Source organism: Astatotilapia calliptera, chromosome 3, assembly GCF_900246225.1.
Source record: "Astatotilapia calliptera chromosome 3, fAstCal1.2, whole genome shotgun sequence".
Taxonomy (NCBI): domain Eukaryota; kingdom Metazoa; phylum Chordata; class Actinopteri; order Cichliformes; family Cichlidae; genus Astatotilapia; species Astatotilapia calliptera.
In genome coordinates, this window is record NC_039304.1 from 4368155 (window position 1) to 4388991 (window position 20837).

The window sequence follows — 20837 nt, forward strand, 5'->3', positions numbered from 1 at the left end:
TACAGTTTTGTACAAAAGAATAAAATTATTGCATGTATTTTTTTTTATATAAAAAGAGTCTGAAATGACCACAATTCTTCCCCTAAGAAAAAAACCTCCCAGATGCTGCACACTTGTCAGTAAGAGTAGACTGTACACAGGGCTGTTTAAAGTGCACCGGTCTGAGAATATTTCACACTGAATCACACGGCGAATGGTTCAAGACAAATGCATGTATTATTACACCCTTAGCACTCATTGCACAAACATATTTGAGCTTACGCTTGCATAAACTTAATTTGGCATCAGTTACTGTGCGTGTAATGGATCCTTCTCAGGTTCCCCCCAGTGTACACATGTACATGAGTGGGAACAGTGCTGAGGGGAGAAGGGGTATGACACAGAAAGGGAGAGTGAAAGCTGCAGATGGAGAGAAAGATAAGAACTTGTAAGTACACCTCTTTCTATTATCCAGCTGAAGGAGTCATTGTTATCACTTTTTCATCTGCTCAATTGGTGCAAGGCAGTGTTTCAACCTGCGATGTGCGCGCATGTCTGTTTGTGTTGGGATTTTAAATGTGCATAATTATTTGGGAGGCCCGGTGGCATTTTCATTGTATCACTTTGATGCTGTACCCACAGCAGGCAGGTGATTAGAATAGCACTGTGATTCTTCTGGGGCAGAAGAGTTTGTAATAGCTTTGATCACAATATCTGGATGTTTATTTTAGGAGGGATGTGTCAGAGAATGGCTTAATTCTGCTTTCCTCTTGCAGACAACAGTACTCAGTCCAAAGCTGAACTGGTTTCCTTGCTGTCTTTTTCAGTATGTTTCCTCCACTCGCTTAATTCCTCTCTTCTGTTTAGTCATTTGATTTTCATCCAGAGACTGCTAGTAGGGATCATCTGAGGACATTACCCATGCAGACAGAGTAATAGGACTCCTGGATTGGGCCCCGTTTTCCTCCACTAGGGGATCTTGGGCCAGACGCTCATGTTACAAAATTGACATCATCTTTATTGCCCCCACCTCGTACACTCGTGTTTTATCCACCCATTAATTCTTCTCCAAAAAGGAGAGATTTACATGAACATATGAAAAGCTTTAGAAGTGCCATGACTGGATTTTTTTAAGGTGAATATTTGAAAAAATATAATAAAAGTACATTTGTTGTATTATGAATGAATTTACTTGCAATTTATACAAAGTTATGTGTCACCTTATCCACTGAATTACTGAAAAGTCTACTCGACAGTCTTTTTAGAGTAACTTGTTTGTTATTTAATAAAAGAAAGTGTTGTCAAAATTGTCAAAATATTGTCAGCAACGTTGGCAAGTGGTAATTGTTCCACCAGGAAAGGATATGTAGAACAAATCTCTGTTAAAATTCTGAAGCACCATTTAATTAGACTCCAGACATAATCAAACATTAGTAGCTAATTAGCAGCCAAGTTCTGTCAATAGCTACTGCAGCAAGATCACAACAAGTCATTTGAACATGGTTTACTGATGCCAGTGTTAAAAATATTTCTGTACACTCTTTGTTTGTTTTAATTTGTTCATACTGAGACATGTACGCCCTGTGTCAGATTGCCAGCCTGGGGTGTGCCCTATAGTAGCTGGGATAGGGTTCTTTTGCTAGTTATCAATATAGAAATTCACATTAACTACTAAGATTTGATTTGGCAACCAACTGAGTTAAGTCTACCTACTGCAAAGAGATGCGTCATAGACAAGTTGCACACACTGGTGCAGACTGATATATATATAATAAATGCCAGTAATTTGCAAACTTTAGCCAATCTGTCTGAGAACGACTGCAGTCAATAGGAAACAAACTGTGATTGTTGGGTAACAGGCGACCTGTGCAGATACCCTGCAATCAAAAGTGGCTGTCCAGGCATTGAGGATATTGCATGATCAACGTCAGACAGTCGCCATAACTACATTTTTAAAGCTAATTATTTTTTTTATAGCTCCAAAGTGGTTGCATTGGTATTTTTCCTCCAGTGTGACTGAGCCATTATACAGACCTGTAAAAACGTATGTGCATCCAACAGAAGTGGTTGCTTTAGCCTTTTAAAATGACACATAAAATTCACAGCATAAATAATTTATTCTAAATAAATTATGCATCTAATTAGACATTAGATGCATGTAAAATTTAAGTACACACATGGTTTTACGGCACTTTTTAACAGCAAGAACTAAAATGAGTGTTCTAGGTGTAAGTTTGAGCCAATAAAAAGCATACCCCGACACCTAAGATATGACATGTTATACCTGTCACATTTAAAATTTTGTCATCTAGGGTCGGCTGTTTTTGTTCCCGTTTTCTTGTTGAAGATAGCGGTGTCATCCTGCCATAATCAGAAGATAGAAATGTTTTAGAATAAATGCAATACAAGAAATCTGCACCACAAAAATGAACTCCTGTCACTGTCTGTGTCAAAGTGCATGTAAAATCAAAAAGGGACAGCACAAATTTGACCTGGATGGGAGGAGTGCCGGCTCATAAAATAAAAAATTATATAAAATAGCAGGGACCGAGTAAATTTATTAATGTGATGTTAGGTTTATAAATAATTCCAAAACAATTTATCATTGACATGAACCAGGTGTGTGAGTTGGCAATGAGTTATGGCCAAAAATGGCAGTTAATTGCGTTCATCCCCAGAAAAGTATTAACAGCACAGGAGCAAAATATAGCTATGAATCCTGGAAAAATGTATGCTCAAAGATTACAAAGGCAAATGCTTTGTGGGGGGGGGGGGGGATAAAACTTTTGAATTATTCATAGTTCTTCATTGGCATCACATTTTACCTTTCCACTATCATATTCAGTGGAGTGTGACAAATGATTTAAGCTCATGAAACACACTGTAGGGGGAGAGAGTAGCAAAAACTAAACAAAACAAACAAACACACACTCACAACGGACAGTTGAAATCCTAGGGGGGCAAAAAGCAGCTCCAGCTGTCTGTGTAGTTGATGCTCTTCTCCTTGTCCTTTTTTTTTTTTTTGCTTATTTAGTTGAAAGTTGAAAGTTGAAAGATGTTTTTCACAGGGAGGAAGAGATTATGGTAATACATTTGTTTTATGTTGTCTCTAGGAACCTTTAAAATCAAAAATGTAGCTTAAACTGCAGCTGACATTAACAGTGACAGACTCGGGGCTGCTCGAGGCTTGTGGTTGTTGAAAAAAAGGGGGGAAAAAAAGCTCTTTTCACTTAAAAACCCCCCACATACACTCACTGGTCCTCGTTTTGTTTCACAGAAAAGTAAAATTCCACATCTCAGATCAATAGAAGTGTGTGTAAAGTGAATGTAAGGAGTGTATGTTGATAGCGAGTGTATACCTCTCTATGAAAGACCCTTATGACAGTATCTCCATAGTAACACGGTTAAGATCATTTGAAGTAAAGAGGACTGGTGGTGAGGACTTCTTCAGTTATTATTATTCTTTTTTACTTTGGGACAGTTTTTGCTCTTTCAGCCATTTACCAAAGCAGACATGTAAATTAAGGCTTTAAGTACATGTTCTAGGGGTGTTACAAAACAGCCCTAGTTTATTACTTAATTATTTGTTGAGAATCATTTGCAGGCTATGACTATTAATTTGTGGAACCCCTGGACACAAAAGAAGGCTCTTTTGGGATGTTGTGCCAGGCCTTTACTCCAACTGTGAGCTTTTGTTTGTTCTTGGCTCTTTGTGCTTTTAGTTTTCAGCAAGTGACGTTCTGGTTGATTACATCCTGAGATCAGATGACTGACGTAGCCAATGATTTGGAATTTTTCTGATTTTAAAGTGTCCCGGATTAGTTTGATTGTATGTTTTGGGTTGTTGTCCATCTTCTTCGCGAAATGCTGTCGAAACAACCTTACTGACTGAATCTGAAAGCACAACTCTATGAACTTCAGAGCTGTAAACAGTAAACTGTGTCAATATTTTGCATCGAGATGTACCTGTAATTACACACAGGTGCATATAACTTACAGCCCTTAACGCCTGAGGGCAAAAACAAGAGATTGCTCTTAGACATCTTCAGTAGACCTAACTGCAACATGGACGACATGAAAGGATGAAAGGCATAAAAAGAAGGTGAGGCAATTGTTAAGACTCCTTAAAAATTGATTATTCACCTGCCAAAATAAAAGTTCTTCATTCCACTTGAAGTAATACATCAAATGTCTGCTGGAAAAGCACCTGTGTCAATTTTTAATGGTTGCCCCTTTTCCTGTGACTGTGCCAAATGAGTCATCGTCTCAAAGTCAAAAGTTTAAATTTTACTTACAGTCACCTATTTAACCAGCTGAAATGACTGAGAAGCTGGGTGTGGATGCGATTTCTCAGATGCTTTTTTAAGAACTGCACTAAAGGGGTGTGGACAAATCCTTGACAGTGGTGCTGGATTCTATGCCTCGAAGATGACGATTGTCCTTTTTATGTATTTATTTATTTATTTATATTGCACAAAGTGAAATATGCATAGTGTTTCCTGAGATCCCTGAGTGCCTTTTCCTGTTTGAGAACTGGAAGTTCATTGCGCCTTTTTTTTTTTTTTTTTTGGTGCAAGATCTAACTGCCATTTCTTCTCCTGGAGTGCACTTATACATGCATGGAAGCATTAGCTGCCGTAGCTGCACTCGTCTTGCCACAGCCTGTTGTGCTCTCATAAGTCTTAACTACGAACTTGCTTTAAATGTCCACGTGCGCAGTACGTAAAAGACACTAGGCAATTTTGTCTTTAATATCTTTCAGTGTTTTGTGGAAATTTGCCCTACAATTTAACTTATATACACTGTTGGGCAAGTCTTGACAGAAAAAAATGGCTTTTTTGCTTTTACAGCTTGAGCTCTAGTGCAATGGATTCAAAATCCTGTGGTGAGCTGTCATCTGTTTTTTTTTTTTCAGTCTCAATATGACAAAGGAAAGGACTATGTGATAATTCATTAAGAAATGAAGGGTGCGTTCTTTATTTTTATTGGTAATATCAACTGGTTTTGACAACACAATGTAATAGAACATGGGAATTATTTTTAACACATGATTCATTGCTTGTATTTTTTAATCACATGATAAATGTGGAATCCTCAAAACCAGATCCCATCATCTGATCATATCTGGATACTTGCGAGACTTGCGAGATCTTGCCAGGCAAACTTTGATTTATTAGTTTGGCACACAGGGTGCCAGTTGTTCTACCTAAGTGTTGGATAATTGTCTCAGTCCTTATGAGGAATGAAATTGTGTGCTTTGGGGAAAGTAGCCCACTGTTTTTTGTTCAGAAGAACATTGGATGGTGCGTCCTCTGTCTTTAAAATGAGGTGCAGGTCCAAGCATGTCCTGTGTTTTCTGGGTGGTTCAGCTGCAGAAATTCTAGTACCATTTACCTGAGTAGCTTCCCTTCCATCAGACTGGGAGGTTTTGTCTTTTACAATAATTGCCACTTGTTAGAAATATAATTCACTGCATAGATCACCTGCAAAAATATAGTATAGTAGAATTCTTGCGCTGTGCTGAACTGAGACAAGATCACAAATTAGTGAAATAATGTGAATAAAATAATTTAAAAAGCATTTAACGTGTATATTTCTCAGCCATCTAATATAATCTAACCCTATACTGACACTGGGAGGCAGAGCTTGTTGTTCTTGTTGTCTATGAAGATAGTTATTTATGACTTTGCCTTTATTTCATGCTTTTAAGACGAGTTTCCATTCCCATAGTTGTTCCCAATGTTTGCTATTTTATCCATTCTGTTGATGAAATGAGAAAATAGAAAAGTGAATTTGACCTTTACAGAGCACTGGAATAATTAAACGTGAAACTCCTTCGAGTTCAGAAAAGCAGAGATTCTGTAGCTCAGCCCGGGTGTCAGTTTCAGAGAAGACTGTGAGGGAGGTCTTTGACTTACATATTTGGGGTTCTAAAGTCGCTGCTACTTAAATCTCAATACCTCAGGCCAACCTGATTAGGCCACCTCTGTCTTGTTTCCTTCCACTTCCTTTTATTAGCTAATAGGCTTAGCTCTCTCAAGGGGCCTCAGACATATTAGATCAGCACACCAACCTGTGCTCTGTCCATCTCTGCCTCATTTTCTGTTCTCACTCTCTTCTCCCTCTCTTTCTTTCTTTCTTTTGGTTTTTTCTCTCTGTTTTTGTGCCTCTTTGACTGTTTCATGTGTGTGTGGTGTGTGAAAAACAGATAAATACAAAGCTTCTGTTTCAGACTATGTCTTTCTAAAATGTTAGGGAAATTTAGTGCATTTTCCTTTTGTTTAGATTTCACCAAACGTCCCAACTTTTTGGGGAAACAATGTTGTATTCATTGCACTTGAAGTGAGTAAATTATTCATGTTCTGTCTTTATTCCATTTCTGGACCTGGTTGGTCTCTTTTCCCCCATGGGGTAGAAACACACTTGAAATGGCCGGCAAATTTTACTACTGCTTTGCTGATGCTTGTTGTGGACTCATAAAAACAGACATCATCCTCGGCTAATCACTTGCAATATAAACACATTTCCACTGGGACTGACCATCATCTGCAAAATGAAGCTTATCATTTAGATTTTCATGTGTGCCAAGTCTCAGGCTGACAAATCCAATTATGAGGACTGCTTTGACAGTGTCAGAGTGCATCTACCTCGAACTAACTGTAAAATTAAAGAGATAAAATATGTTCAGATTCTGAACCCTGAGCCTCTTGACAGAGTTGCTATGAAAGAAAAAAATTCTGTCTATATGGTTGCTTTTTTAACATCAAAGTCATGGCTGTGTTCTATTTATTTTACCCTGGCTCATTTACAGCTTCCTTTCAAAGAAATACTGAGAGAAGGGCACAACTGCCTGGCATTGTAATACCTCTGATCCAGTAACTGCTGTTGTACACTCATTAAATTAGAATATATTCAACCGACTAGCATTTTTGGTGCTGGCTATCAGTGATAGCAATGTTTAAACCTCCATTCAAGTCTCATACACGCATAATTTCAATCCTACAATTAAAAAGCAAATACTGAAACAATAAAAAAATAATAATAATGCAGTTTAATATTCAGTTACAGCTCTACTTGTTTCATATTACTGTCTCAATTCTGCTAAGATAGTTATTATTTTAAAAACTGGACAAAACAAAAGGTTTCCTGGAAAACTCTCAATCCAATAAAGATCAAGATAAAGATCTAAAGACCAATAAAAATGAAAGATGATAGATAGGCAGATGGTTTGCTTTGAATAAAAAAATGGATTGAATTTGGACTGATAGGAATAACATAACAATAGAGAAGCTTAAAATACTCTCTTTTTGTTGCCCTTTTTGGTTTTAATGAAGATTTTTATTTCCCAAGCAAAAGAAAGGAAAAGAAAAAACCAAATTGCCCAAACTCCAGGGCTGTGTCACACGTCCTGTGACTGTATCAAATCATAATTCAACTAGTTTAAGTATGTCAGGTAAATTACCAAGATTCCTACATTGAATAAGAAATGCAAAGGAGGAGGCGGTCCTAGCCAATAACATGGACATTCTCGCTTTTATCTGCCAGGCATCAACCTTGTTTTGTGTTAGTGAAATTTGTTGAAAAAGTCAGTTATCTTTTTGTTTTTCTTTACAGTCAAGCTTTAGCTGGTTTTTGGCTAACTGTCCTCAATTTCCTATATAATTTCGTTAAAGCTGCATACCCAATTACTGCACATCTGAAATGGAAACAAGAACGAGAAAGAAAAAGAAAATATATTTCCCAAGAGTTGAAAAAGAAATCCCATACAAGCTCATATATACAAATAATATCTAAGGTATTTTGCCTAAATTTATAGGTCTATGGGAAGGAATACAAGATCATTTGAGGTTTATGTGATTACATTGCATTTTGTTGGTTGCCAGTGGTGACTACTTCAAATATCCAACAGAGTATTAAAGCAATAATATAAAAAGCAACAACATGAAAATTAAACTCCTTTCCTGATAGCAGTATCTGCTGCTTCTCAACTATTAATCTATTTTGTAGACTTCATTGTGTTTTTGAATGGTTTTGTAGGATATAAATGTTTACTGTCTGCCAGCAGTCAGAATCGTGTTCACCAGGGGGGGAAATCTAGGTTTAAAGATTTAGGGGTGCTCAGCTCCCAGTCAGAATGTCATGCATACATTGCCTTGCAATTAATATTAAAGGAATGTGCTACTTCTAGTTAACTCTATTCACGTTTGTAAGCATCATTTCAGTTGGGTACATATTATAATGTTACCTTCAAAATCAATTTCGATAGTTGGATGAACTATTGCAGTGTTTAAAATGAATTCAGAATAATTAATCCCAGATTTTAATTAGTGCTGTCAAGAGATTAAAAAAAAATAGAGATTAATTAATTATGATTTTTAATTAATTGATCTAATTAATCTCTTTTTTAATCTCACCTAAAAATAGCTGAGGAAAGCCCTCAACTTATTGTGGCAGACCAAAAGACTGATATAACAAAGAAAGTGACTTTATAAAGTCATTTATTGTTTAACAAATGTTAAACAGATGCAACCATTTACATACTGTTGTATTCTTTTGTAAAATAAGTGGAAAAATAAATACAAATAAAATCAAATAAATTAAGTGCTGCAAGTTAGCACATCAGAGTTGCTCTTTTCTGAGCAATACAGCACTGAAATTCCTCTGCTTCAGATAATGAAAAATAAAACTGACATTGCAGTGCTGCAAGTTAGCACATCAAAGTATTCTTCCATCACAAAAAAAAGTGCTGAACATCAAGCAATCTATTCTAGTAGGCTACAAATGACACAGCAGCTATGCTGACCACATGTGTCTCATTTCTTCTTCCTCAGCCAGTCGCTAAGACACACCAGCCTGGTAACATTTTCTGGAAGCAAGGCTGCCCTTTTCTTTTGCACTATGTGGCCTGCAAGGCTAAAGAGTCTCTCACAGGGTACAGAGGTAGCTGGGGAGTCCAGGTACTTTTGTGCTAGGACTGACAGTGTAACTGCTCCTGAAGGTTTTTCATGTTCGAAGTAGAATAAAGGGCCATGCTCCAACTGATGTTCAGCCAGTATTTTAATCTTCTTTTCACCAGCAAACACCGTGAAAAACTATGGTGAAATGATCAATGAAAAACACGGATATTACATCAGCAGAACAAAAATTACAACTCAAATAAAACATACACACAAAGTAAATGCACCAACATACCGTGTGGGCCTTTCTACTGAACATTCATGAGCAATTGTAGTCCATATTTTCTATATTTCCACCCTTTACACAGGCCAGCATTCTCTTTGTGGCTCGAGCCTTCAGTCTCTGGTGACACGTGCTCTTAATTGAGCCTCACCCCAAAGCATGCACACCACAAAGCGCCACACTCAGGCCAACCAGTAGGTGGCGACAACACAACATGAATCCAGATTAAACACCAAATTTTGAACATTGCAATCACATAATAATTACATTTCAATGCGACGGCTACAGACAGCTTTTCATAGACTCCTGAGTGAGCATACCACCACTGCAGGGGACAGTCATCAATACTGATGCTGGGTTCTGCTCTGTAGCGCTGCAGCTCTCCAGACTCAATTCCATCTTCTGAGTCAGAGTCAGACCCCAGAAGGAGTTCGCTCCTCCTCTTCTTCTGAGCTGGTCCATCATCCTCTGTGGAGGGCTGGAGACTATCTGCTCTTCTGGGCTCTGCTGCCTGGAGCATATTCTCCAGAATGGTCCACACCTGAATGAATGAATGATTGTGATTAAAACTAAGTGCTTTTTTTTAAATTTTATTTAATCTTGTAAAGAACTTTGTGTTCCATATAATAAATAAAAGTTTGATTTGATAATGAATTGGACTCATTAGTCCAGCTTAACCTTATTGTCCTACCTGTTCCCTCTTTTCTCTTGGAAGACATTTCAAATCCTTAAACCGTGGATCCAATGCTGTGGCCACCTCGAACCATATCTCGTTGCCATTAGCTCGTCGTGCTGCCAGATCCTTCTGGAAGGCATTCTTGAACTTCACCACGTAGGCAGGATCATCATCAGTAATGTCCATGACACGGTACAGATGGCGAAAAGCAGGCAGCACTACAGAGCAAGAGACGTAGGCCTCACCACCCAGCAGCTCTGTCACATACCTGCAGAGGTGGAGAGGTTTGCTAAATAAACCTAGCTGGATTCATTTAAATCAAAGTGTAACTGATTTCCAATTTAATTGTCCTTAAAAGTTCCTTGTTATGTTCATTAATTTTGATTTTACACATGTAACAGTAGTTTATATAATTAAAATGGGAAGGTGTTTATTTGAACTTACTTGCATGGTTCAAGCAGGAGCTCCAGCCTCTGCAGTTTCGCCCACTCAGCTTCGGTTGGCAAGACCAACCTGTGGTTCTGTTGGTCCAACGTAGCCTGGACAGCCTCTCGGTTACATAGGAGGCGTGAGACCATTGCGAGAGTCGAGTTCCACCTGGTGGGTACATCCTGTATAAGTTGATCGCTCTTCTTTCCGAGTGCTACTTGTTGTGGGTTAAGTTCTGTGGTACTCGCAGGGCTTTGTTTAAAATGACCAACAATCTTGCGGCACTTTGCCAGTACACCGACAAAACCACTGCTATCGAGACATACCGTGATGGTCCTCTGGAGAATGTGAGCATTGCAGGCGATGTGCTCATATGGAAGTGCTCTCATAGCAGCCAGCATGTTTGCTGCGCTGTCTGTGCCAATGGTGGATATCTTGTTTTCAATACCCCAGTCATTTGCTACCTTGAGGAACTGTTCGGCGCATTTATCAGCAAAGTGCCTGGTTTCTGTTCTCATGACGGTCAGTGCAAATGAGTTGAGGTTCCACTCACTATCAATAAAGTGTCCAGTCATCCCAAAATAGCTGTGGTTGCCAGCTGAGGTCCAGTGATCTCCGGTTATAGCAACACAGTTGGGAGAATCCTCCGCCAAAATCTCAAGTTTGTTTTTCTTTTCGCCGTCGTACATTTTGCTGATTTTGGTCGTTACTGTAGTCCTGCACGGCGGCTTGTATGACGGGTCATTGGACGCAATTTGCAACACCTCTGTCAATCCTTCGTCCTCTACTATATTTATCGGCCTACAGTTCATCGCTATCCACTTGGCAATAACATTAGTCAGCCTGTCGGTCGCAGACTTGCTCATACGAGGGGTATTCTCTAGTTTTGTTTGGCGAAAAGCTTTGCTCTGGCTTGCTATATTGCTAACGTCTTCACTGCTAGCTGTTGCTGCACTCGCGGCTGGGTGCTTTGCGTTGAGGTGATAGGCCAAACTTGAGCTGCTTCGGTGGTAAGCAAACTCCTTCTTACACTCTAGGCAGACCACTTTACCTTTGTCAATGGTGCCGTCGGGGCGTTTATGAAATACAAATTTCCCGTTCATTGGGCCAACAACTCTCAGATGCGCCTCCATATCCACACTGTAAGCTAATCACCACTTCTCACCTTGACCTCACGACGTGACTCCACCCCCAACAAGTCAAGCACAAGGAGCCCAGCACATAAAAACGGATTTTATAACATAGCAACTCTCATACAAAATCAATGACGTCAAGAGATTAAAAATTAGATTAACGAGATTAAAAAACATAACGCGCTAAATAGCATTGTAATTAATTAATCGCAATTAACGCGATAATTTGACACCCCTAATTTTAATATAATACACCATTTGTAGGGTGGATACTTATAATTATCAAATCTGAGGCAAAGGCTAAATCGTGTTAACCAGATTTTTTTTCCAAATAAGTTAAATAACAATTTGTGATGAGAAAGAATAAACATACACAACACTGTTTCAGTCTCTAAGCCACATAGTGGAAGTCCACCAAATCATCAAGCACTTAAAGTAGCATTTTTCAATAAAGAAAGTGAAAACTCATCCTGACACCTAGACGAGAAGCAAACTGGTACGAGAGCTGTCAAATGCTACTGTTCCTATTAATAAATATGTTCTTTCGAACATCCACTAATATTTTCAACCGTGCTAAAGCACACAAAGCTTTCATTAAATGCATGTAAAATTATCCATCCATCCTCGTTCGCTTATCCTTATCAGGGTCGCGGGGATGATGGAGCCTATCCCAGCTTCCATAGGATGAGAGGTGGGATACACCCTGGACAGGCTGCCAGACTGTCATGGGTCTAACACAGAGAAACAACCATTCCCACTCACATTCACACCTATGAGCAAATTAGAATCACCAATTAACCTCACCTCACTAATTGCATGTGTTTAGACTGTGCTGGAGTACCCAGAGAGAACCCATCTAGACCAATGGCGTGTCCAGCAGGGTGGCCTGGGGGGGCACAGGCCACCCCCCCAACCAGACTGGCCACTCCAGGTGCCACCCCGAAGCTAAAACAATAAAATTTAATGAAATATCAAATGTACGATTATGGTTTCACAGTGAAGCTCAGATATCCGAGGGTAAGTGAATGCAGCACCGGCTTCTGCACTATGCGCATCATGTTAGCAAAGGTAGGAGAGCCAAGCACGAAAGACTGCACCGCAGAAAACATTTTTTCGGCGAAAGATTAACAAGTTAACATAGCTGGACTAGTCATCGGACATTTGCACGGTGGGCTGATGACTTATTTATGAGAGGTGGTGGATTCAATGGCGTGTCCAGCGGGGTGGCCTGGGGGAGCACAGGCCAACCCCCCAACCAGACTGGCCACCCCAGGTGCCACCCCGAAGCTAAAACAATAAAATTTAATGAAATATCAAATGTACGATTATGGTTTCACAGTGAAGCTCAGATATCCGAGGGTAAGTGAATGCAGCACCGGCTTCTGCACTATGCGCATCATGTTAGCAAAGGTAGGAGAGCCAAGCACGAAAGACTGCACCGCAGAAAACATTTTTTCGGCGAAAGATTAACAAGTTAACATAGCTGGACTAGTCATCGGACATTTGCACGTGGGCTGGTGACTTATTTATGAGAGGTGGTGGATTGGCCAGATGCTGGCCGATGTGTAAAAATAACTCAGTTGTTTGGTGGTGGCTATGGCGGAGCTTCCACAGAGGCAACAGGTGGATGAGGGAAGGTGAGGCAGGAGGAGCAGAGACCCGAGGCGGCCGCCGGTCCGAGTGTCAGGTGAACTGAACTTCAGGTAAGAAGTTATGACCTGCAGTCTATCTGGGTCAGATATAAACCAAGTTTAGGTGCAGTTTATTTTCGTTGTGCTGACTTTTTACAGTCAGTTACAATACCTCATACTGCGTGAGCTAGCATGACGAGTTTATACAGCTGTTCGCTATGATGTTACTGATAGTGAACTTTATTTTATTCATAAGGTTAGTTAGTAGAGTTGCCAACAGCTCCTTAAAAAATGGAATGGTCCCTCATTCAGAGAAAATATTATGCATTTTGTATTGAGCTGAGAAGAGACACAGTTTGTCCCGTACTTCAGCTAGGATGGAAAAAGACACAAAGCTGGAGTTATTCTGTCTTTACAGCTGCCTCTTCTATTGCTACTTCAATCATGAAACTGATCAATGATCAGCTGATCGTCTCTCTTGGTTGTTTATCGCCCACTTTGCGCCAGAAAGAGGAAACCAGCGGATGTCGCGCTAAACAACAGCAACACGTTTAAGCTTGATCAGCTGTTGTTAGAATTTATTTAATATTAATTTCTACTATCAGCTGATGTTTGCTGGAGCCACAGCTGTAAAGCTGCTGGTCATGATGTCGGTTTGGATATGTGGTGAGAGGGAAACGTGAAGATGAAACCAGGAGATGTCCTTACTGGATCATCAGAGCTGTGATGGAGAAACAGGTTTACCTTTTAGGTGACATGAATGAGTTGAAGGGAAGTTATGAACTGTTTCTGAGAGACAAATAACACCAGGATCCTTTTTTACGTAGCTGACAACTGGTAACTGTGCAGGGGCGGGTCTAGCAAAGTGTTTCCAGGGGGGCAGGTAGGGCATTAACAGGGAGAGGGGGGCAAAAAGAAATACTTTTCTTTTTTATTCTCATGTAAAATATTTAGCTTTTATTAAATAATTATCTGAATCTTGCGAACAATGTTTTTATCAGTTTTTAAAATGTATAGAAATCATACATATACCAAAAAGACAGTATACATCACTGTCACAACAGCATTTGTTTTCATTCAAAGGCTTTATGGCTTTAATACCTGGTGGGCCGGTCTGTAGTGAAAATGCCCAATTTTTTTGTCCCAGTCCAGCCCTGCAGGTTAATACTGGCAGTGTCACCATGCCAGCTGACTGTATTTCATCATCAGCCAGTGTTGTTCTTGATCAATATTACCAAAGTTTACCATAAGGCAGCATATAAAGTATTTACTTGCTTTCAGGTTTTATTCAAATTTTAGTCTTTTTATTTGTTTCCCCACTTTTTTCCTGTTTCAAAATCAAACACCAGTTTGTGAGAAGATTATCTTCTTTTTTTTAACAGGCATTGGTTTTGCATTGGCATTGGCTAATTTGCCAATTGTATGTTAAAAATGTTCGTATTTTAATATTCAAAAATGTTTTTGCCCAAAACATATGTGCTCTACATGTCAGTAAAAATACTATGCAAATATTGATGTCCTTGACTGCTGAATAAACACTGACTGATTGTATCTCTTGTACTTTATCAATGCAGTATCTAAAAACTTTGCACTGTAGTGGTTAAAATCTCATTCTAATAAGAGTTAAAAGTGCATTCGGTTATTAGGTTTATAGGATTATTGAATTATGGTTAATGGTTGGTAGAATTGTTTTTAACATTATCTGCCAATTACATCTGCCACCCTTCTCCAAATCTGTGCCCCTACCTGGCCCCCCCAACAAAAATTTTCTAGACACGCCACTGATCTAGACACTGGGAGAAAAAAAACATCATCAGAGAATTTGGGCATAATAGAAGCTACATTCCCTTTATTTATCCATCTTTTTTTTGTTCTCTCGTTTTTGGCTGTCTTCATCCTGCTCCCTCGCTCTCTATCCTGCTTTCTCAGTCTTTGTGCTGCCACCCAAAAGTGAAATTTAACAGTGAAACAATTTGCAAACCAATAAAAAGGCATAAACTGATCTGCATTTATAACAATATTCAGAATGCTGCTGCTGCTGAACATAGACTTCCTTTAGACTTGAATCGTAAGCCGTACTGTAGCAAAGAATGAAGTGACGAATCCTACTTCCCCTTTTGTGTTGTTAACATGTTTAATGCTTTGTATTTTCTTCTATTTAATCTCAAAAAGCTCCTAAAACAGTCAGTGATCACTGTTGACCTCCCTCGGCTTTTATTACCGCCAATCATTTATTTAAGCTCAGTTTTTAAAACCTTACGATGTAACTACAGCCCAGCCCATGCAGCAGTATATGAATGACTAACCTCGTATTGTGGATGGATTATCTCAGTTGTTCTCCTGGCTGAAGCTTGGTCCTTTTACAGCATCCTGCCATGCGATTACATTTGTTCCTGACCACCGAGAACACTCACGTAAACTTTTATCGAGTGGAAAAAAAGTTAGCTTGTTTATATTATGCTAACATAGCTGTGTCGCTAGTGGTCACATAGCACATCATTATATACCAGCTAGCCAAACTTCAGTAACCCTACAAACGTCACTGCTGTTTAGTTTTCTGTCTTTATTTATGTTGGAAGTGATAACAGAGCTGTACGTTTTAATTTGTTTCCAAAACCTGCTATATTGTATTTAGATAGAAGCTAGCGAGCTAACTTCCTGCTAACTTCTAACTCCGTTAAATGTCATAGATTCCGTTTTCATGGATGCCTGGATGTTAAACTCAGTTGTTACACCTGGTAGAGCAGAACGCTGATATTAAAGATGAAAGATTTTAGACAGTTTTTCCACTCTCAGTAATGCCATAGTGATTGTTTGATATATGGACCTGCAGCGGAGTTTAGGCCCAGACACGGCTAGTGACGTCTGACTTAACGACCGGATAAAAATCTTTAACAAACTAAAATAATAAATTACAAAAAATATTTTGCAGACTAGTATTTTAGAAAGCTAAACTTAACTAATAATTTCTAGTGATTTAGCTACATCTAATGTTTTTGATACAAGGTAGAGAACAAATAAAAATAAGCAGACACTTTTTAAGTAACAACATCTATCAGAACAGCTTGAACTTCTGCTATATTTAAGTTAAAGTATGTTTTAAATCTGCATCACTGATTTGTGTCATGAAATTACCTCTGCATCTTCTGTCTGCTAAATAAGCTTATTTAGTCTTAATAAGAAATCACACTGCTGAGGCATCAACATCTCTGTCTGAGCACATTGTACAATGCAAGTACAACAATACAAATTGTTGTATTTATGGGGAATAAAGGTTCTCTGTTGCTGAGGGTAAAAATTGTTAATGAAAAGCTGTGTAGCGCTAGCTTCACCCAGCTTGCTGCATCATATTTAATGATCTAAATAACTTTGTATCTACTTGTTGATTTGAACTGGATCAGTTATAGTGATTCTAAATTGTGTGATTCTAAACCCTGAAGTAGGTAAAGTGCTTAAAGTGTATAGAATAAAGCGCTGTATGAACATATGGGTCAATGTGGCTTGTAGAGCACTTTGAATGGTCAGTCGGGTTTGTCCTAATGAATTCCAAATGAAAATCCATTTGCAAACAGCTTGTCTGAAACAAAATATTACACATAAACAGGGCCGCTCAGATTGTTTTGTGAAAGTGCAATGAGATTTAATTTCTGCTGATCATAGATAACAAAAGAAACGCTTGTTGTTGTAGCCTCTGCTCTCCAAACACGAGTGAAGAAAACGCCTCGATGTCCTTTCAGTCAGAGTTTAATAAGCACTTGGAAATTATGTGAAATGAGATTTTTATGCTTATTTAGAAAACTGTGATGTGATGAACATCATTTTTGAGTCTTGAATGCATTTATGAATATATAGGACAAAGGTGGATTGAAGGAAATCAAATATTTCTTTTTTTCTTTTTTTCATTTTAAGGTTGGAATTTAACATAATTTAACATAATTTAACGTATTTGAACATAATTGAACGTTTTATTCATTAAATACAAATAAATCTAATTCTGTCAAAAATTAGTTTCTTGGTTAAAAAGCTCAATGTTTTCAAGTTTCAGAGTTTTAAAGCTATATTATTGTATGCGCATGTTTTCCTGTACAATGAAATTCACATGTAAAACAGATAATAGAATAAATGATCATTGATAAACCATAGAAACAATGAAAAAGAACAGCACATGATAAATACAACAGAAAAATAACATGTGCAAAATATATGCAAATTGAGAAAATAAACCTGATGTACACTTACGGTGTAGATTGCTACATACTCAGAATCAGAATCAGAGAAACTTTATTACTCCCAGAGGGAAATTGAGTTGTCATAGCAGCAAATATACAACAAACATGAAGTACTCATATGAGTGTAGACACAGAGATAAATATAAATAGATAAATATTACTTAGATAGAAAATAGATAAATATAGAGATAGGGATCATGTACAATGGCTTTTCTGTACTATAGACACACACACACACACACACACACACACACACACACACACACACACACACACACACACACACAGGTATATTATAATGAAATTATAACTTTTCCAATTAAGAGTGCCATGCAGTTTTGCAGAGAGGTTTCATATACTGTAAGTGGGGTGGTCTTTTGTGTTTAACAAAATGTTGTTTATTTATTTTTTTTATTTTCTTTTTATTTTGTTCGCACTGGATAAATGTTGTAAAATGGTAGCATATGGCTACACACACAGCTGTAGGCTTTTTGTTATCGTGTTTGGCAACATTTTTATTTGAACAACTAACTTGTACAAGCTTGCAGCTGGGGCCGGGGTCATGACAGAGCATCCCTCCCCGAGCTATGAGCTAACACGCAAATGAAGAAAAATGCAAAAAAACCAGTATCACTCCTCATAATATTAGGCAGAAATTGGGCCAGCTATGCCCACTCCCCATTTTCAGCCAAGTGAAGTATTTCTGCGCTTCGTCCCCTGTGGGTTATTTGTATGTGGTGTTTTCTCCACAGAGTGAGACCTGCGTTTGGACCAAGTAGCCATAACTTGTTGGTGATGAAAAATATATAGAGAGTGTATATGGAATGTATTTCAATGAAATTACATGACATATTGCACATATTTTAGATGTATTTGTGTCAGTACAGAATATCAGCGAGTGCCTTGGTTTTGGATACTCAGTGTTACATAGAGGAACTTCATTAGGACAGCCATCATACTGTCCAGTCCTTAATCATGACAGATTATAATCAACTGAAATCGTTGTGCAGTTTTCTACCAAAATCATCAAAATATACTGCCACTGCAAGTCAACGTGTGACTTCTTTCATAACTACTGGATCTTGATTAAAATATTTTGATATAAAGTCACAGTGAATAAGCTTTTAACAAGAATAAAGAACACGATAATAGCTTAGAAATAAGCTATGTCAATGGAGAATTGTGTGTCTGATAAAAGCAGACAGCTGTAAATAGTGACCAATCAGACAGACCATCAGAATAAATCTTTTTCTTGCCAAATTAGAAAAGTGCCTTATTATAAATGGAGGACAATTGCAGGACTGTTAAACATTAGCAAGAGGCATTCTTATACGGTCACTAGCACTATGCAAGGCATCCACTTATAGATCCAAAATTAAGCACACTGAAACACATCTCTAAACGGATGCTTCTAGGGCAGAGCTATATTTAATTAAAAGGGAACAAAGATGGCTTAGTCTGTCTGTGTCTGCGTGTGTTGTTGCATCAGAGTTCTATTCACAGTTATACAGAGTTCAGAGTTCAGATAAAGAGTTATATGGATAGATAGAAAGAGACAGGAGTAGGAGAGAAAGAGCTCATTGGGAGAAAAATGTCAAGAGAGCTCTGGTTTCCCTCCTTCTGAGAGACGTTGATCATAGAGTGCGTGGCTGTTGTGGGATCAAAGGCTTTGTCAGTCAAAGCCCCTTGACTCTGTCTCTGCAGAGCCGACTACAGGTACTCAGTGAGGCATAGACATGGAATAATTCATGACCGGAGAAGCTAACTCTCAGATGCTCTGCCTGCCCGGAATGACAGAGCACGTTCGGGGTCACAGGTCTCGGAGCCTCCCGTTATCAGCCCCTAGGCATTCAGTCGAAAACAGCTGCTGTGCTTGGCTTCAGTTCCTCTTCTGTATTATCTGTTATAACACACATACAGTGTAGTTTGGCACAAACACAGTCAAGCTGTGAAGAGTTTGTGTGGCATAAATAACATGTTTTGCATGTACATGGGTGGGCAGGTGGGTGGATGCTTGGCATGAGATGCTTGTTTTTACCAGTGTGTGTTAAAAAAAAAAAGCTTTTCTACCCATAGTTTAACTAATGCTTTGGTAAAAGAAAAAGTTAAATCACAATCAGCTCAAGCCAACATCTGCATATTTCAGTCAGTCAGCTAAATGTTTGGTAAACTCAGTATGTCTCTTCAATCAAGTCTAGTTGATGTGTTTAGGCACAAGACTGAGTTATAGGTCACTCATGTTTTAGCTTTTCTCAGAATACAGAAACTGAGCACATACCATTATTGATTCCAATAAAAGGTTGTTACACTTAGCATTAGGGTAACAGAGAAGCTCATCTGAACGCCTAATTTGTAGTTATTATCAGTGGAAAGACCTGCAGCACCTTCAACCAAAATCGGAAACCAGATAACTCCTGGCAGAAATCGAGGCACTATTTCAGGTACAGTATATTCAGGGGTTACGATTTAAGAAACCTTAATTCTGATGTAACAGTGGAGTGGGGCAAATTTGCTCACGTACAGACAGGTCATGTAATCATTTTTGTTTCGAGCTCCAGCAGAATTTCTTTGCGGTTAACTGCTTTTTATGCAGTTTTCCAGATTAACATGAGCCATCATGACTGCTTTCCAAACACGTCAAGTGCTTTATCATACAGTGCAAATATTTAAGCTAGCCTAAGTGTCAAAAAGAGACACAGCTTTATGTTTGCATTATTTTAATGTTTGTGCTGGAGTCCTAATCCAAATTCAGTCGCTCCTTAACCTTGAAATCTCATCTTTCTGTCCTCTGTCCATCCTTTTGTCAATCTTTTCTTCCAGTCCTTTCTGTTTTGCATTTTTCTCCTTCTCAGAATGACATTTTCACATATCAAAATTTCCTTTTCTCACTTAAAAATACAGCTTCTAGCCAGCAGAGAGACTGCGCAGAAACTGCACAGAGAAAGTTTGTGTTTAGTGGTATTTGTGGAACTGTTTCGTACACTTTGTTTATGCTCACTTGCCTTGTGTCAGCTGAAGTACCACAGCTGCAACTTTATTGATGCCTGCATGCATAAACACATGACAGGGATGATAAGGAACTGTCCAACTGGAACCAGCTGAAAGGACTGCTATACTTCATCGCAGGGACATATGTGTAATGTTAGTGTTTTTGTCTCATTGTTGGCTCTTTACCTTATAATATAAAAGGCCTTAAGTTGACCATTCTGGCAAATTGGCACTATATAAATAAAATTTAATGTAACTGAATTAAACTGTATATGAAATTTAATTCCTCATAAACGGAATGTGCTGGAATGCTGTTCTAACTGGTCCCAGCCTTGTTTAAATTGGGTAACAATGACATTAAACTGGTTGAGTTCCAGTTTGAGATTTAAATGCCAGAGCTCCCAAATGATGATGATGATGATGATGATGGTAATATCGTTTTCTACATTAAGGCCATATGATAACAGCTTGATTTTCTTTGGTACTCAAAAAGAGAAAATTATGGCTTTGTGATTGGTAAGGTCTTTTTGCTGAACCTTGTCAGCTTTTGGTGAGGGATTATGGGATTATGCAGTGATTTGTATCGCAGTAC

At 38.5% G+C, this 20837-nt stretch overlaps 2 protein-coding genes across 9 annotated transcripts in view; one reads left to right on the top strand and one right to left on the bottom strand.

Annotated features, from left to right (window-relative positions):
- Window positions 1–20837, top strand: part of nrxn2b (neurexin 2b) — a 700882-nt gene that overhangs the window by 29188 nt on the left and 650857 nt on the right. The window lies entirely within an intron of this gene.
- LOC113017176 (zinc finger BED domain-containing protein 1-like) lies at window positions 9019–12041 on the bottom strand. Its single transcript, XM_026160335.1, has 3 exons — window positions 10280–12041; window positions 9851–10103; window positions 9019–9700 (listed from the first exon to the last, which is right to left on the bottom strand). Exons 1-3 carry the CDS (start codon window positions 11395–11397, stop codon window positions 9296–9298), a joined length of 1776 nt encoding a protein of 591 aa, XP_026016120.1. The 5' UTR covers window positions 11398–12041; the 3' UTR covers window positions 9019–9295.

Coding starts and splice junctions, on each gene's coding strand:
- LOC113017176 (XM_026160335.1), bottom strand. CDS start 11,397: ATGGAGGCGCATCTGAGAGTTGTTGGCCCAATGAACGGGAAATTTGTA. Junction 10,104..10,279: donor CTCCTGCTTGAACCATGCAA/GTAAGTTCAAAT, acceptor CCACCTCTGCAG/GTATGTGACAGAGCTGCTGG. Junction 9,701..9,850: donor CAAGAGAAAAGAGGGAACAG/GTAGGACAATAA, acceptor TCATTCATTCAG/GTGTGGACCATTCTGGAGAA.